The sequence below is a fragment of the Microtus oregoni genome, unplaced genomic scaffold, assembly GCF_018167655.1.
Source record: "Microtus oregoni isolate MIOR12 unplaced genomic scaffold, Mior012 000029F_ref0000214, whole genome shotgun sequence".
In the NCBI taxonomy this organism is placed as follows: domain Eukaryota; kingdom Metazoa; phylum Chordata; class Mammalia; order Rodentia; family Cricetidae; genus Microtus; species Microtus oregoni.
The window spans coordinates 12,827,571-12,846,231 of record NW_024543088.1 but is presented as its reverse complement, the minus strand read 5'-3'; the positions used below and the strand labels follow the sequence as shown (position 1 = coordinate 12,846,231).

Here is an 18,661-nt window from a genome sequence, read left to right as displayed (position 1 = left end):
AAAACTACTGGTAAAAAAAATACAGGAAAACTGGAACCAAAGCTAAAAATAATAGGAATAGAAGAAGGAGAGGAATCCTAGTTCAAAAACACAAGCTGGGCGTTGGTGGTGTAAGCCTTTAACCCCAGCACTTAGGAGGGAGAAACAGGCAGATCTCTGTGAATTCACAACCATTCTAGTCTACAAAGAGAGTTCCAGGACAGTCAGAGCTGCTACAAAATACAAAACAAAACAATAAAAACCTAGAAAATAGATTTAGCAAAATCATAGAAGAAAATGTTTCTAGAGAAGGACATGCCTATAAAGGCATAAGAAGCTTACAGAATTCCAAATAGATTGGACTAGGAAAAAAAAGTTCCCATGTCACATAATAATCAAAACACTAAACATACAGAATAAAGAAAGACCATTAGAAGCTGTAAAAGAAAAAAGGCCAAGTATAATATAAAAGCAGACCTATCAGAATTACACCCTAAAAGTCAGAAGGGCCTTGACAGATGTCTTACAGACTTTAAAAGACCACAGATACCAGTCCAGACTACTATACCCAGCAAAACTTTCAATCACCATAGATGGAGATAGCAAGGTATTTCATGACAAAGTCAAATTTAAACAATATCTATCCACAATTCCAGCCCTACAGAAGGTACTATAAGGAAAACATTAACCCAGGGAAGTTTTAACTACACACTTACAAAAGCACAGGCAATATATAATTTCACACCAGCAAAATCCAAAGAAGGGAAACACACACACTACCACCAACAACAACAAAGTAAAGGGAATTAACAATTACTGGTCATTAATGTCCCTCAGTATCAATGGACTCAATTTCCAAATAAAAAGGCACAGGTTAATAGAATGGATATGAAAACAGGATCCATGCTTCTGCTGTATACAAGAAACATACCTTAACATCAAGGATAGACATTACCTCAGAGTAATGGGTTGGAAAAAGAATTTCCAATCAAATGGACCTAAGAAGGAAGTAGCTATTCTAGTATCTGATAAAATAGACTTCAAGCCAAAAGTAATCAAAAGAGATGGAGGACATTTCAAACTCATTAAAGAAAAAAATTCACCAAGATGACATCTCAGTTCTGAACATCTATGCCTCAAAAGCAATGGACACACACATTTGCAAAAGAAACATTACTAAACGTGTTAGTCACATCAAACACCATAGATTAACAGTGTGAGACTTCAACACTCCACTCTCACCAACGGACAGGTCATCCAGTCAGAAACTAAACAGAGAAATAATGGGTAGACATTATAAATCAAATGGACCTAACATACATCTACAGAACATGTCACCTAAGAAAGAATATGCATTCTTTTCAGCATCTCATGGAATCCTCTTCAAAACTGACCACATACTCAGTTGCAAAACAAGTCTCAAGAAGGTTCCATGAGCTGCAGAGACTGTGACTGAAAAAGCATGGGATAAAACCGGACTCTCTGAACAATGAGGGCTGCTGAGAAGCCAAGGACAATGGCACGGGGTTTTGATCCTACTGCATGTTCTGGCTCTGTGGGAGCCTAGCCAGTTTGGATGTTCACCTTCCTAGATATGGACGGAGGGGGGGGGAGGACCTAGGACTTACCACAGGGCAGGGAACCCTGACTGCTCTTTGGACTGGAGAGGGAGGGGGAGAGGAGTGGGGGGAGGGGGAGAAGGGTGGGAGGAGGGGGAGGGAAATGGGAGACTGGGAGGAGGCGGAAACTTGTTTTTTTTCCTTTTCTAAATAAATAAATAAATAAATAAATAAAGCAAGTCTCAACAGATAATAGAAAACTGAAAAAAATCCCCTGTATAAGACCATCATGGATTAAAACTGAAATTCAACAACACAAACAATAGAAAGCCTACAAGCTCATAGAAACACTCTCTACCGAATTGCCACTGGATCCAGGAAGAAATAAAGAAATTAAACATTTCCTAGAATTGAATGAAAATGAATGTACCACAAACCCAAACTTATGGGACTCAATGAAAGCGATGCTGAGAGGAAAGTTCATAGCACTAATTGTCCTCATACAGAATTTGGAAAGATCTCACACTAGCAACTTAAGAGCACACCTGAAAGCTCTAGGACAACAACAACAAAAACCAAACACACCTAAGAGGTGTAGTGACAGGAAATGACCAAACTCAGGCCTAAATCAATAAAACAGAAGTAAAGAAAATACAAAGAATCAATAGAACAAAGAGTTGGTTCTTTTGAGAAAAATCAACAAGATAGACAAATCATTATCCAAATTAACTAAAAGACAGACAATGTATGAATGAACAAAATCAGGAATGAAAGGGGGGAATATAATAAACACCAAGGAAATCCAAAGAATCATTAGGTTATACTTCCAAAACCTGTACTCCACAAAATTGAAAAAATTCTCCATAGACACCACTTACTAAACTTAAAGCAAGATCAGATAAACGATTTAAATAGACCTATAACCCAGGAGGAAATAGAAGCAGTCATTAAAAGTCTCCCAACCAAAAATAAAGCCCAGGACCAGATGGTTTTAGTGCAGAATTCTACCAGACTTCTGAAGAAGATCAAAAAACAATACTCCTCAAATTATTCCACAACATAGAAACAGAAGGAACATAGCCAAGTTCATTTTATAAGGCCACAGTCACCCTAATACCCAAACCACACAAAGACTCAACAAAAAAGAATTACAGACCTTTCACTCATGAGCACTGATGCAAAAATATACAATAAATTACTCGCAAACTGAATCCAAGAACACATCAAATAGACCATCTACCATGATCAAATAGGCTTCATCCCGAAGACGCAGGGATGGTTCAACATATGAAAATCTGTCAATGTAATCCACCATATAAATAAACTGAATAAAAAAAAACCACATGACCATCTCATTAGATGCTTAAAAAGCCTTGATAAAATCCAGCACCCTTTCATAATAAAAATCTTGGAGAGATAGATAAAGGATAGAAGGGATGTACCTAAACACAATAAAGGCAATTAAAGCAAACAAATACTGAACACCAAATTAAATAGAGAGAAACGTAAAGCAATTCCACTAAAATCAGGAACAAGACTCTCTCTATATCTATTCAATATAGTACTTGAATTTTTATTGTGTAAAAGACAACTGAAGAAGATCAAGGGAATGCAAATTGGGAATGAAGAAGTCTAAATGTCACTATTTGCAGATGATATGATAGTATACATAAATAACCTCAAAAATTCTACTAGGGAACTGCCACAGCTGATAAACACTTTCAGTGAAATGGCTCCAGGATAGCTAAAACAATCCTGTATAATAAAGGAACTTCTGGAGGTATCACCATCCCTGACTTCAAATTCTACTATAGAGGAGTTATAGTAATGAAAAACAGCATGATACCGGCATAAAAAGAAACAGGTTGATCAATGGAATTATCTGGAGATACAGAAGTAAATCCACATACCTATGGACACTTGATTTTTGACAAGCCAGAATTATACAATGGAAAAAAAGAAAGCATCTTCAACAAATGGTGCTGGTCTAACTGGATGTTGGTAGGTAGAATAATGCAAATAGATTCATATCTATCACCTTGCACAAAACTCAAGTTCAAGTGGATCAAAGACCTCAACATAAAAGCAGATATATTGAACCTGATAGAAGAGAAAATGGTGAACAGACTTGAACACACTAGCACAGGAGACAATTTCCTGAACAGAATATCAATCTCACAGGTACTAAGATTGACAATTACTAAATGGGACCTCATGAAACTGAAAAGCTTCAGTAAGGCAAAGAACACCATCAAAAGGACAAAATGGCAGGATACAGAATAAAAAAAAAATCTTCACATAGCCCCACAACCTACAAAATATAAAAGAATTCAAGAAACTAGACATCAATAAACCAAATAATCCAATTAAAAAATGAGTACAGATCTAGACAATTCTCATCAGAGGAATCTCAAATGGCTGAGAAGCACTTAAAGGAATGTTTAATATTCTTATCCATTAGGGAAATGTGAATCAAAAGGAATCTGAGATTCCATCTTACACCTGTCAGAAAGGCCAAGAAGTAAAATACAAGTAACATAGAGGATGTGGGGCAAGGGGAATACTTCTCCAGTGCTGGTGGGAGCACATACTTGTACAGCCACTTTGGAAATCAATATGGTGGTTTCTCCAAAAATTGGGAATCAATCAACCTCAAAACCTAGCTATACCACTACTGGACATATACCCAAAAGATGCTTTGCTATACTACAAGGACACTTGCTCAACTATGTTCATAGCAGCTTTATTTGCAATGGTCAGAAACTAGACCACCAATATTTATTTCCCTCAAATAAAGAAGATTTGGTATATTCACACATGGACTATTACTCAGCTGTTAAAAACAATGACATCGGGAAATCTGCTGGTAAATGGTTGGAACTAGAAAAGGTTATCCTGAGTGAGGTAACCCAGACCCAGAAAGAGAAACGTGGTATGTACTCACTTAAATGTAGCTATTATTGGTTAACCAAAGGATAATTATGCTATAATTCAGACTCAGAGAAGCTAAGTAACTAGGAGAGCTCAAGGCAGGGACACATGAATCTCACTGTGATGGGAAAATAAAACAAGACATTGCTGTTGGGGGCGGGGGCTGGAGTCCTGGAGGGGGAGTGTGGAACAGGAGGGATCAGTTGGGGAGAGGATCGAGGGAGAGAGGACTGGGAGAGACAAATGGAATCCGAGGGTGACCCTAGCTATGACTCCTAGTCATGGGGTTACAGAGCCTGAACCGACCATCTCCTGTAACCAGTCAAGACTGCAAGTGGAGGGATTATTAGGTCACCAACCCAGCCACAAAACTTTTGGCCTATATCTATCCTGCCTATAAGATGTCCTGGAGTAAACATGATGCAGAAATTGAGGGAGAGGCCAACCAAAAACTGATCCAGCTTGAGACTAATATCATGAGAGAGAGAGTTCATTTTGCTATACCCATAGATTGATGTCTAGCCATCAGAGAGGCTTCACCTAGCAACTTATGGAAACTGATGCAGAGACCTACAGCCAAACATTAAGTGGGGCTCAGGGAATCTTGTGGAAAAGGGGAAGGAAGAATTGTAGGAGCCAGGAGTCAAGAACACCACAAGAAAATCCACTAATTAATCTGGGCTCATAGGCCTCAAAGAGACTGACCTGGGCTCTCTGCATATATGTTACAGTTATGTAGCTTGATCTTCTTGTGGGATCCTAACAATGGGAGCAGAGGCTGTATCTGACTTGTAGGACCCTTTGCCCCTATCTACACTCGATACACCATGGCTGGCTGATATCCACGGGAATCCTGTCCTTTTCTGACAAGCAGAAGAGGAGTGGATAGGGTAGGGGGCCTGGGAAGAGAAAAGAAGGGGAAACTTTGGTAGGGATGCAAAAACAAAAAACAAAATATTTAAAAAAATTACTGAACAAAAATATTTTTCTTACCTTTCTAACAATGATAGCGAATATTTAGGATTCATCTAACCCCATTTACTAAATAGGCCTGAAAGCAAAATTCTCACCAGCACCTGGCTGGAGCATTTGAATATCTTTTGTAGGTGTGGGTCAGGATAGATTTTATAACACAAAACCTACATTGTAGACCCTTTCAAAAGATTGATGATTCAATTATTTAGGCCAGCAAGCAAAGACAAGGATAAAAATCCTAAGAAGAGTGTGTGCATTTGTGTATGTGTGGCACTCATGTATCTAGAGGCAAGAAGTCAACTTCAAACTCTATCCTCAGAAGCTGTTCAACTTGTTACTCGACACAAGGTCTCTCCATAGGACCTGGGATGGTCTACCTATGTCCAAGTAGCTGGCTGTGGGATCACACCAGCTTTGTGGCTGTGAACACAAGCCCACCTACCTGGTTGCTACATGAGTGTGTCAGACTCTGCTCTCCATGCTGTGTGTGCAGCAAACACTCACTGAGCTCCCTCACCAGACACAAGAAATGTAGTTTTAAACAAGAGAAAAGGTATTTTAAAAGCTCTTAGCCAGACTTTGTGGCATAAGTCTGTAATTCAGCTACTTAGGAGACTGAGACAGGAGAATGACAAGTTCAAGGCCTGCCCAGGCTATAGGAGTTTAAAGACCAGCCTGGATAACTCAGTGAAACATGTCCCCACCTCCCCCCCCTAAAAAAAGAAAAGGAAAGGAAAATGCTAGAGATATAGAGTAATGGTTTAGTACTTTCATGACATGGGTAAGTAGGTTCAAACCCATCTGCAAAAATTAAAAAAAAAAAAAATTGGGAGGGGGAGGCGGTTCAAGACCAGGTCCTGGCTGTCCTGGAACTCACTTTGTAAGCCAGACTGACCTGAAACTCAGAGATCCAACTGACTCTGCCTCCCAAGTGCTGGAATTAAAGGTATGTGCCATCCCCCACCCCCCTGCTACACATACACACCACACGGAGGAGCAGCAGAAAGAATAGAATCATAGGATTCTGGAAAATAAAAAAGGTATGGTACAATATTAACACAGCATAAGGACTTTACTTTCTAAAAGGCAGATTCAACATAAGCAAAAAAGAGAGAAAGAAAAAAAGTTTCTTTCAAAACAACCATAAAATAACCCCAAGGAAAGATGCAGGTACCGTGGAACGTGAATTTACAAAGGCAGGCAGTAAATTAAGATGGTGAAGAGTTGAACACAATACTGGAACAAGTGATATCTTATTTTTATCAACAAACCAGAAAATGAGGATTCAGGGCTGGTGACTCCAGGGGTAAAGTCTGAATCTGATCTTTGGGCCCCACATGGTAGAAGGAGAGAACCAATATGCTCCAGTTGACCTCTGATCTCCACATGCAAAACACCATGGCATGTTTGCACAAGTTCCCCTCCCCCATGTTATTACATAAATAAACGTAAACAATTTGTCAAAAAAGAAAGAAAATAGGAATTAAGTATCAACTCAGGTAAGGCCCAGGCAATGAAACAGATAACCCCAACACCCAGAAACACAAATTTCTAAATACACAGAATGAGGGAGTCAGTAAGTGTCTCAACACATGGCATTGAGACCATTAGAAAGGAGTCCTGTGGGGTTCACTCTGATGAAATTTCTAGACTAAGCATGTCAAGAAGAAACGTACAGCTCAAGAGTTTCATAAAAGAAGCAATAATCTTATCAATGCAGGTTTCTCAACTGCAGAACGAGATGACAAAAAGCAATGCTTTAAATCTTCCGTAGCTGAGTAATTGGAACATATTTCTATTGAACAAAGGTTCTATTTGAACAACACCAAAATTCAAGACACAAGGCCCTCAAATTAGAATATAGTTTGAAATAATCAACCAAAGATAACATATGATATTCAACTTATAAAATAATCCAATCTACATCAGTAATTATAAATATGAATACTTAAAACAGATTATAAACAGAGGACATTAAGATGGATTTAACTATGACTACAGTAGCCACACCAAAAAAAAAAAAAAAAAAGAAGGTACTGGCACAGCAGAACGAAATCTACATGGTAGAAAAGTAGTTAGGTAGCCGAGCGGTGGTGGCGCACGCCTTTAATCCCAGCACTTGGGAGGCAGAGGAAGGCAGATCTCTGTGAGTTCGAGACCAGCCTGGTCTACAAGAGCTAGTTCCAGGACAGGCTCCAAAACCACAGAGAAACGCTGTCTTGAACCCCCCCCCCCCCAAAAAAAAACCTACGAGATGAAACCAAAATAAAATATTGAAATTTAGAAAAAAACTTTCACAAATAAATAAAAATTAAGCTCTTTTAGCAAGAAATGGATATAAAGTCAAAACACAGTGCATAATTTTAAAAATATCATTAGTACCTAGGGTCTGTAAGAGTATACAGACTTTTTTTTTTTTAAACAAGAAATCACTTTAGTTAGAAAAGTGATCTCGATGACAGGCTCAACTCTCTTGATGGATCCCTTCTTCTGAGCATCTGCCCTGCTAATTGTTACTACTTTGGTAAATTTTTTGGCCTATATACTGACTTGAAAAAAACCATCTGGTCTACCCTTCTAATTGTTCCAATAGGAAAATTGTTAAAAATAATCTAGTTCTGTCTTGTCAGAAATTAAATTCCTTTATGTCACCATTAACCTAACAATGTGTCCTGTTTTAAGTCATATAGGATATGGGCAAAAGAAAATTGTTACATTTATCCAACTTATATTTAATAATACTGTTCACTCATGGTTTTATTGCTCGGTAATCTTTACTTTCTTTTTCCTTCCTGTTCTGGGTACCCACTGTTCTGAATCTGGAGTTTGTTCCTCAGCCTAAAATAAATCACTTCATATTTATCACCTCACACTCATCTCATACCTGTCTGGCTAGCATATTTCTTTAATTTTGTTTGTTCTTGAGTCTTGCAACAATCTGTCATGTGCTCTGAGCACACATCCTTAACTCTGGGTTCACTGCTGTACCACTTCTCAGTTACTGCTGACGGTTTTACCAGCATTCATTATCAGATGGCTCAGCCTCTGCCCACCTAATAGATACAAAATTATATTCTTTTTTTAAAAATTATTTATTTATTTATTATGTATACAATATTCTGTCTGTGTGTATGTCTGCAGGCCAGAAGAGGGCACCAGACCTCATTCCAGATGGTTGTGAGCCACCATGTGGTTGCTGGGAATTGAACTCAGGACCTTTGGAAGAGCAGGCAATGCTCTTAACCACTGAGCCATCTCTCCAGCCCCCACAAAATTATATTCTTAATTTGCTTTTCCTTTGTCACTAGTTAAGTTTCTTTGGTTAATTAGCACTTATGTTGCCTTCTTTCTTCAACTACTTACAGTGTCCTTTACATGTTAGGCAATCTTTGCTGGATACATACATGTTGTAGAATAGTCATAAGGTCTCATTTACAGTGTATATTTTCACCCTTTTTATGTTGTACTTTGAATAAGTTTTAAATTTATCATTTTTCTTATTATTTTCACATCCTGTGTAAGTAACTTACTCTGCTTTAATGTCATAAAATGGTCTCCATGTTTTGAGCTTTAAGCTTGCCTTTTGTCATTAAAAGTTTTAGTCCATCTAGATTGGTTTTTGGTTTTGTGTCACAGAGAAGCCCTCGCCTTTTGTCATTCTCATTGAGATTATCAGACATTCCTTCACAATTTATTGAGCATTCTTACTTTCTGCTTGTCATCCCTTTTCTTTGTTTATCTATAAGATGTCTTTCGGCCTGGCGGTGGTGGCGCACGCCTTTAATCCCAGCACTCTGGGAGGCAGAGGCAGGTGGATCTCTGAGTTCGAGGCCAGCTTGGTCTACAAGAGCTAGTTCCAGGACAGGCACCAAAGCTACAGAGAAACCTTGTCTTGAAAAAACAAAACAAAAAACAAAAAAAGAAAAAAAAAGGAAGGGGGGGGGGAGAGGAGGACACTGAGAGGTCCACTAATCCTGTCATCATGTCACAGGGCTTAAGGGGTAAAATTAGGAATCATGGGCCCAGCATCTGAGAGTTTTAGGGAGCTCCCAAATAAATACACCCTAGACACAAAGAAAAGACAGTAACTTACCAATAACTGAAGCCAAGGATAGGTGAAGCTCAACAGTGCTAGCAACACACGAGCTCCTGGGTTAGATCCCCAGCACCAGAAAAACAAAACCATTGATCAAAAATGCCTGAAGTCCAGTTTCAAGTTGGACCAAAATGATTTGACAAGAGCTAATTATTTGCCAGAAGTGAGACCAAATCCACATTGCTGAATATGAATTTGAGGCCCTCAAATTATCTCTACTTCTCATATTAAGAAGTAAATTAGGCTAGGATGTAGCTCAGTGGCAAAGTGCTTGCCCCACAAGATCCTAGGTTCAATCTTTAGTATACCCCTCCACCGTTATCAAAAGAATTGTCAGGTATAGTGATCTACAATTTTAATTCCAGTACTCAAGAGCACAAACAAGCAAATCTCTGTGATTTCAAGCCTGAACTTGTCCACATGGCCAGTTAAAGCCACCCAGGGCCACATAGTAGATCCTATCTGTCTTCTCCCCAAAAATCTACCACTTAATCAAAACTCCATGTCCTTATATAATTTAATACAATTGGGTGTTATTTTACAACTCTCCAGGGGTCTATTTCAGATCAAATGCCCATGTTCAAACAAAAATGTGCCAATGTTACTTTATTTCTGATGAAAATCTTAAATGAAAGCAACCAAGTAGAACTGTTGTTATGTATTCCATCTCTCTTTAATAGAAACTACACATAGAACACTATGGAGATAACAAATCTAAAAACCTAACTCACCCGGTCATTCATGAGTAGGTCCTTCACAATGAAAGTTGCTACCAAAGACTTCAGAGGAGCAGCAAACTGATCAGGAGCGAGAAGCGCAATATGACCAATAGTGACCAGTGGTGTTATGAGGTGTTCCAGGTTGCTTGGATCTAGACTTTTATGCAAAGGCTGGAAATGAAGGATAGAAAACATATTCACTTGTCTATAAACTGCTTCTGTATTTCACCTTTGAATTATGAACACTACAGAAGTTTTAGATCCTATGTAAGTAGCAACTCAACTGATGTTTAGAAGACATTAAGTTTAAACAGTTTCAGTCCTGTTCAACTCACATTTTAGCAATAGGTAAAAAAGCATTTCAGCATCAATCGTATTTTATAGCATATATCTTATGACCATGTATATGAATGCCAAAGACTGCTAGGGCTAATCAATATCCACTCTGCTCCTCCTTCCAAAGCATAAAGATTTCATGTTGCAGTTTCTTCTGCGGTTGGAGAAGGCTATGGTCAAAGAAGTGGGAATGAAAATGAAGTAGGCCATACTTGCCCGCACTGAGGCAGAATAAGCACTGTGTCTTCTCCATGAGTACACACTCTACTTACTTGACATAGGTCCAGCAGGCAGGACTCCAGTAGGAACACAATGAAAGAATATGTGCTGCCTCTAAGCTTCTGAACACCGAAACTGAATTTTCAGTAGTGAAACAAAATTTTCCTATGTATAGTTAACCGAATTTTGGGTGTTTTGAAAATCATAACATCAAATACTAAATTCTATAACATCTGATGTAAAACCAAACCATTAGTATCTTATTACAATAAAAGAATGTCACATTCGCTTAGAATGATAACTGAAGAGTGTTGTTAAACCTTAGAAACAGGAAAATCAGAAGAGATACTAAATTACATATGCCATCATTAAGTGTTAAGGAGGAAGACACACAAAATGTGTGTTTGTTACATTCTTACTTGTGTATGAATAAAATATCTCTGGAAAAGTAATTAGTGACAACATATAGTATCTGTGGAAAGAAAAGCTGGCTATAATAGAAATAGAGTACTTATCAGAACACCAATGCTTCATTTTAATGAAAATATGAGGGCTTACTGGCTCAGTGGGTAAAGTGCTTAACGCATACGCATCAACAACTGAATATGGACCATCAACACTACATAAATAAAAGGGTTGAGAACATCTGTGATTCCAACGCTGTAAGGTTAGACAGGAGCAGCCCTGAGGTTATGTGGAAAGCTAGTCTAGCTGAATGAATGAGCTCTAGATTCAATGAGAGACCCTATTTCAAAAGTCATGGTGCAAAGCAATTGAGGATGACATGCAGTGTTGACCTCTGATCTCTACAAGCATGGTGTACATATATGCACACACATAAACACACAGGAACACATACACAAAAGGCAAATGAGAATTCTATGTTCTAACACTGTACATCAACTATTACAAACTTGACAAGCAATATAAACTATGATTTTCCAACACACAAGGGCAATATGAGGTTTCAGCAAGACCAACAAGAACATTTGATAACTTGACCTGAGGTTATTTCCCTCAATACTTCCATTGTGTCCATACCTAAGTATCACTCTGCTGGTCACACTATAAACAAAACATGGTTGCATAAATATGCTTTTTTTTATTACTGCTAGTTGATAATTTTCCACAATACATCAATGATATTATTTTTGAAAAAAGGAAAACTATTGGCTAGATCACGGAGTACTGGCAACTGCAAAAAGACTAGTGACCACTAGGAAATATTTCTCAGGAAGCCAGCAAACCTTCCATTGTAAGAGCAACACAGTGAGAATCTTTACAAAGCCAAGTTATATCAGTATGATTCTCAGAGTGACCATCATTAAAGGAAAAGAAAGATTAATCAATAAAAACAAAATTTTCCTAGAATCAACACTAGTTAATAAAGTTATCTTTATAAATAAAAACAGCCATCCCCAAATGTATACATATGAAGGTAAGTTACTTGCCACAGAAATCAAGCTGTTATTTGGAAGATGCAGAACATAATCTATTCAGTTATTTTAACATGAGACATGAAAATATGATAAAATAACCATAAAAGTTTGTACCTCATAGATAAAATGTCAAAATATTTATGGTAGAAGGTTCAGTATGCTCTGACTTCCATTCAAAGCTCCAGACATAAAATTATGAATCATTTCTTACAGATTTTTCTGCTAGCTTCTGTTTTAATAATAATGTTAAAGACTATTTGCATAGTTGGCTGCAACAGAACACCTTCTCAAGGTGAAAGTTAATTAACATGTAGAGAAAATAGTATAAAACATTAAAAATACACCTCATGTTAGTATGGTTAGCTCAGTCATTAAATCTAAACTTGTTTACTTTACCAATTAGGATCAATTTACATTTAGAATCCAAACTATTAAACTTATAAACTCACAGAGTAAGCTCATTACTACAGCCATTGACTATGATGATAAAAAAAAAAACACTCAATGAAAACTCCAAACACCAATTCATACAGCAGAATCAAAAAGTATCATGCAGTATTTGACTTCTGAACCTAAAGTAGCCTTAAACCTATGGAAAACCAGTTTTTCCTATCTTAACTACTGCTGATGTTGGCTTTACTAATCCAAATGCTAATAATACACAATATAAAACAACTAATTGAGAATATTCTACAAAATCGGTATTTATATGAATTAAAATTTTTTCATTACCTCAAATATCTGTGCAAACTGGGTCTCTTTACTAGAAAATATGGCATGAATACAATGGATGGCATATTTGGCCTGGCGAGGTGGTCCTTTTTTGGATTTGTGATGCAATACAGGAAGCAAGGCTCTAAAAAAAAAAAAAAAAACAGGAAAGAAAAGCAGCAATTTAAAAAAAAAAAGGTAATTTATGTTTATTCCCACACATTAGTACTACATCAACCAAGGTCAAGAAGCTTCTGTGTGTAAAGGGAACAGTTAATATAGAAATTCGTAATTTGTCAAACAAGGGACTGTTGAATGCTTAGTCTTAAACAGGACATCTAGATCATCCGCTCCAAGGCTCAGTGAACACTGCAGGAGGGAGCAAAGGGGATAGAAGGAGTCTGTCAAATACTGTTTTGTAGACATGACCTGTCTGTTGCATCCATGAAACCACAGCAGGTAGGTAGGGGTGGTTACCTGCATAAGACTGAGTCTATCAACATTCTATGGGGTAGCAGGAAAGGACAACAACCCTTAGAAGGTCTTCCCCCTCCCCAAGTAGTCAGAGGCAGTTAGTAAATAGTTGACAAGGATGTAAATGGTGTAGCCACTGGTAAGTTGTCCTTGCTCAAGTAAACAACACAACCCGCATTCACTTCAGGAAAGATGGACCAGACACTGACAAGCTAAAACGTAGCTGGTGGCTGGAGCACTGCACTTAGGAAATACATCCAAGCTAGAATATCATTTACCATTATGTTTATCAACTCCAGTCTTGATTAGGATAATCTGCTCAGCCCACAGACTACAAACTAAGTGTGACCAGCAGAAGACCATAACTATAAAGTGACTACAGTGAAGATGGCTCTTGTGGACACCCCATAATTGAAGAAGCCATTCAAACATATTTTGGGATTTCCCCCCTCTGTATTTCTTATTTTAATATACTTTTTAGTGTTAACTTACTTCAAATTTAAAAAGGCTATTTTTAGACTTTATATTTTCCCCCTTTAACATTTATCTACATGTTTATAGTTTTTCACTGTTAGTAATGTCTTCTCCTTTTTTTCACCTGTATTCCCGTACTAGTACTATTTGACATGATTTTATTATTCTTAAAAATAAAATTTTAGACTATTTTTTACTTTCTATTTTCTTCCTTAGACTTAACATGCATAGTATTTTTCATTACTGAGCAATCTTCTTTCCTTTGTTCTGCTTATTAATCTCTTGTTCCTTCCTCTTCACCTTCACAACATTACTTTCCACTTTCCTTTTTCGATCATGTCATTCCTATCCAATTTTATGCTTTTTTATTTCTTTAAAAAACAACACACACACAAATAGAAACTAAAATACATAAGCAAAAGATAAATTAAGACAAAAATGCCCAAATAAAGCAAAATGAGAAGAAAGTCTACAAAAATGCCAATAAGTTCCTTCTGCCCCCCTTTCCTGGCTGCTTCCTTAATCCACTCGATTGCTAATCTACATCTGCTTAAATGATTTAGCCCCATTGCACATTTTATATCATTTGTGCCATTTTCAGTTTATGTCATTGATGATCTATTAGTGGCAGTTAATTATTTTACATCTTTCTGTATCTTGTTTAATTTGATGTAGCTGCTAAAATAGCAGTTTGCTTTGTCTTCTCTGAGGAGTGGTAGGAATGAGCTTCAGGAAACAAGCTGTTCACTAAGTAGATCCCCAGGTAACAAGAGAACCAAAATAACATGTCAATCACAACTCAGAAACACAGAAAACATAAAAAAGACAAGTCCTCAAAAAGATCATAAGCCCTTCACTGAACTCAAGGATACTAAAACGGGTAAAGTGCTGGATGAAAAAGTCCAAAGTTTATTTGTAGAAATGATCAGTGATTTTAAAGAGGGTATAAGATGATGAATGAAGTTAGTCGGTGGGGGGGGGGGGTGGAAAAGAAAAGTCAGCAGCACAGTGAGAAAGCCAGCAAAATGGGTAAGAATGCCAGTGATATGGAAGAGAAATTCAAAAAGGGAACGAGAATTTTGGCCAGGAGAGAAAGGTTTAGAAATGAAGGAAATGAAAAGTTAAGGAATCAGATTAAAAAAAAATGCAACAGAAACATCAACCACTAGACTAGACCAAAAAGACCAAAGAACAGACGAGACTGTGACAAGGCCAGGAAATACTACAGATATTAAAAGGAAAACAAGTAGATAAATGATCCTGACAACAAGTTCCGAGAGCACTCAGATATGATCAAGATGCCAAGGTAAGGATCCATGCAGAAGTCAATAAAAAGGCAGAGAGAGTCTATTCAATAAAATCTTAGACTATTTCCCAAACCTAACAAAATGGGCATCCAAGGACAAGAGGGATTTAAAACCCCAAATAGACGTGACCAGAGAAGAACTTCTCCAGAACACATCACAATCATCAAGACAAAGAAAGGGTAAAACAAAGTTAATACATTTAAAGCTATAGGAGGAAACATCAACCCACAAATACAAACACACAGGAATTCTAACAGACCACCCCACAAAAATTGCTTAAGGCCAGAGAAGCAGATTCATGTATTTTACTGCCAATCAGGTTCCTAGATCCAGCAAAGGTATCTTTCAAATTTGATCAGGAGATAAGGACATTCCAAAACAAACTTGAACTAAAGCAACACCTTATCACCAACCCAGCTGTGCTGCTGTTTTCACAGAACTGAAACCTTTCTTCCTTATAAGATCAAGAACCTAATGAAACCCATCAGGCTCAGTGAGGTCAGATTTACACTCCTGAGAGGCCTCCCCAGGGCTGCAAATGCAGGAAACATTATGGGGAATCTCCCCAGTGGCACAACACGACTGAGGGCAGGAAGCTCAAGGCATACTTTATCAGCGGTCTCTCACGATGGCTTTGGAGTTGTAACTGCCTTTGAATCACTGGAGCTCCTATAAATAACCTCTCACCCACAACCCTATAGATAACCCAATAAACTCAATGGTTCACCAAGTTAAAGTTGGGTAGATTTTTTCTGTCTGTCATTGATAATTCTACCTGAAGTAAACAGACAAACATCATATGTCTCAAGAAAAACTCACACAATAATACTGCAAAAAACCCAAGAGGAACACCATGCACAGAGAAAAACAGCCCCAGTCAAGACAGCAGAGGAAATCAATTTCATGTGAGGAAAAGATGAAGAGAGAAAACCTGGGAAGAAATCTATTATGCTCAACAATATGAGCCCTCAACACACTAATATTACTGTAGGGAAGAAATAAAAGAACGAATTAATCCAACCAACTAGAAAAATAATGTAAAAAGTTCAGGAATTAGCAAACCTTTCTCACTAACCAAATGCAAATGTTGCTAACTCTGCAATTAAGAGACAGACAAACGGAGTGGACAATAAAACAAGACCCAGCTAACTGCTGTATCAAAGAAACATAATTCAATGGAACACATTCGCAGACTCAAGAGTGAACCGAAGTTAATCAGACTGGCATCACTATTCAGAAAAGTAATAAAGCAAACTTGAAGCGAAACGTAGTCATGAGAGAATGTTTCAAAAGATAAACACAGTCCCTAAATTTTAATGAAGGTGAGAAAGCATACATACATTGAGAAAGATCAGCCTCAATTGGTACAGGAAAAACTGGATCTCCTCAGCATGCTGAAAAATCTCACTCTGAACAAATTTGGATTAAAGATCTTAACAGCAAGATTCGGAAAATTCTAAAGGGAAGCTTCAGGATACAGGCATAGGCTGGAACAATCAATAGCTCAGAAAATAATCCCAAGAATCAAGAAATGGGATTGTATAAAATCCAAAACCTAATGTCCAACAAGGGAAACAACAGCAATTGTATACAGAACAGGGGAAAAATACCAGCTGTGTATCTGACGGGAAATTGGTATCTAGAATTTATAAAGTATCCCAAAACTTAAAATTCCAAATAAACAAACATCCCCATATCCCAAATGAATCAATGATGGACAAATTAATTGAATAGACATTTACCAAACTAAGAAAAAAAATTCTTGTACTCAACCTACTTAGTCACCAGAAAAATGCAAAGTAAAACTACACTAAGGTTTGAAAGAAAATGGCCTTCAAAGGGAATAGCACTATTAGGAGGTGTGGCCTTGTTAGTGTAGGTATGGTTTTGTTGGAAGAAGTATGTCAATGTGGGGCAGGCTTTCAGCCAAGTCCAGTGAGAAAGACCCTTCCTGTTGCCAACGAATCAAGATGTAGGACTCTGAGCTGCTTCTCCAGCACCATGTTGGCTTGCACGCCACCACGTCACACATGATGATAAAGAGCTTAACCTCGGGCGGTGGTGGCGCACGCCCTTAATCCCAGCACTCGGGAGGCAGAGACAGGCGGATCTCGGTGAGTTCGAGACCAGCCTGGTCTACAGAGCTAGTTCCAGGACAGGCTTCAAAGCCGCAGAGAAACCCTGTCTCGAAAAACAAAAAAAAACAAAACAAAAAAAAAAAAAAAAAAAGAGCTTAACCTCTAAAATGTAAGCCAGCACAATTTAAATGTATTTCCTTTATAAGAGACACTGTAGTCGTGGTGTCTCTTCACTGCAATAGAACCCTAACTAAGACACACCAAGATTCTTGCTCATTAAGAAATAAGAGCTATTGCTGGGTCCAGGGGTAGGTTGATCCCGAATTTCCTGAGAAACCGAAACACTGCTTTCCAAAGTGGTTGCACAAGTTTGCATTCCCACCAGCAATGGATGAGGGTACCCCTTCCTCCACAACCTCTCCAGCAGAGGCTATCATTGGTGTTTTTGATTTTAGAAAATCTGACAGGTGTAAGATGATATCTCAAAGTTGTTTTGATTTGCATTTCCCTGATCGCTAAGGAGGTTGAGCATGACCTTAAGTGTCTTTTGGCCATTTGAACTTCTTCTGTAGAGAATTCTCTGTTCAGATCAGTGCCCCATTTTTTAATTGGGTTAATTAGCATTTTAAAGTCTAGTTTCTTGAGTTCTTTATATATTTTGGAGATCAAACCTTTGTCTGTTGCGGGGTTGGTGAAGATCTTCTCCCAGTCAGTGGGTTGCCTTTTTGTCTTAGTGACAGTGTCCTTTGCTTTACAGAAGCTTCTCAGTTTTAGTAGGTCCCATTTATTCAGTGTTGTCCTTAATGTCTGTGCTGTTGGGGTTATACCTAGGAAGCGATCGCCTGTGCCCATCTGTTGTAGGGTACCTCCCAATTTCTCTTCTATCAGGTTCAGTGTGCTCGGACTCATATTGAGGTCTTTAATCCATTTGGACATGAGTTTTGTGCATGGTGATAGATATGGGTCAATTTTCATTCTTCTACAGGTTGACATCCAGTTGTGCCAGCACCATTTGTTGAAGATGCTTTCTTTCTTCCATTGTATACTTTTAGCTCCTTTATCGAAAATGAGGTATTCATAGGTTTGTGGGTTAAAATCTGGGTCTTCTATACGATTCCATTGGTCGACTTCTCTGTTTTTATACCAATACCAAGCTGTTTTCAATACTGTAGCTCTGTAGTAGAGTTTGAAGTCAGGGATGGTAATGCCTCCAGAACATCCTTTATTGTATAAGACTGTTTTGGCTATCCTGGGTTTTTTGTTTTTCCATATAAAGTTGATTATTGTCCTCTCCAGATCTGGGAAGAATTTTGATGGGACCTTGATGGGGATTGCATTGAATCTATAAATTGCCTTTGGTAGAA

At 37.9% G+C, this 18,661-nt stretch overlaps 1 protein-coding gene across 5 annotated transcripts in view; it reads right to left on the bottom strand.

Moving 5' to 3' along the window:
* Pds5b (PDS5 cohesin associated factor B) overlaps window positions 1–18,661 on the bottom strand; it is a 153,132-nt gene that overhangs the window by 27,713 nt on the left and 106,758 nt on the right. For all 5 annotated transcript variants that reach the window (XM_041677965.1, XM_041677966.1, XM_041677969.1 and 2 more), the window contains exons 20-21: window positions 12,986–13,109; window positions 10,272–10,430 (exon numbers count right to left, since the gene is read on the bottom strand). In XM_041677965.1, coding sequence (XP_041533899.1) covers window positions 10,272–10,430; window positions 12,986–13,109 — 283 coding nt within the window. The remainder of the gene's footprint in view (window positions 1–10,271; window positions 10,431–12,985; window positions 13,110–18,661) is intronic.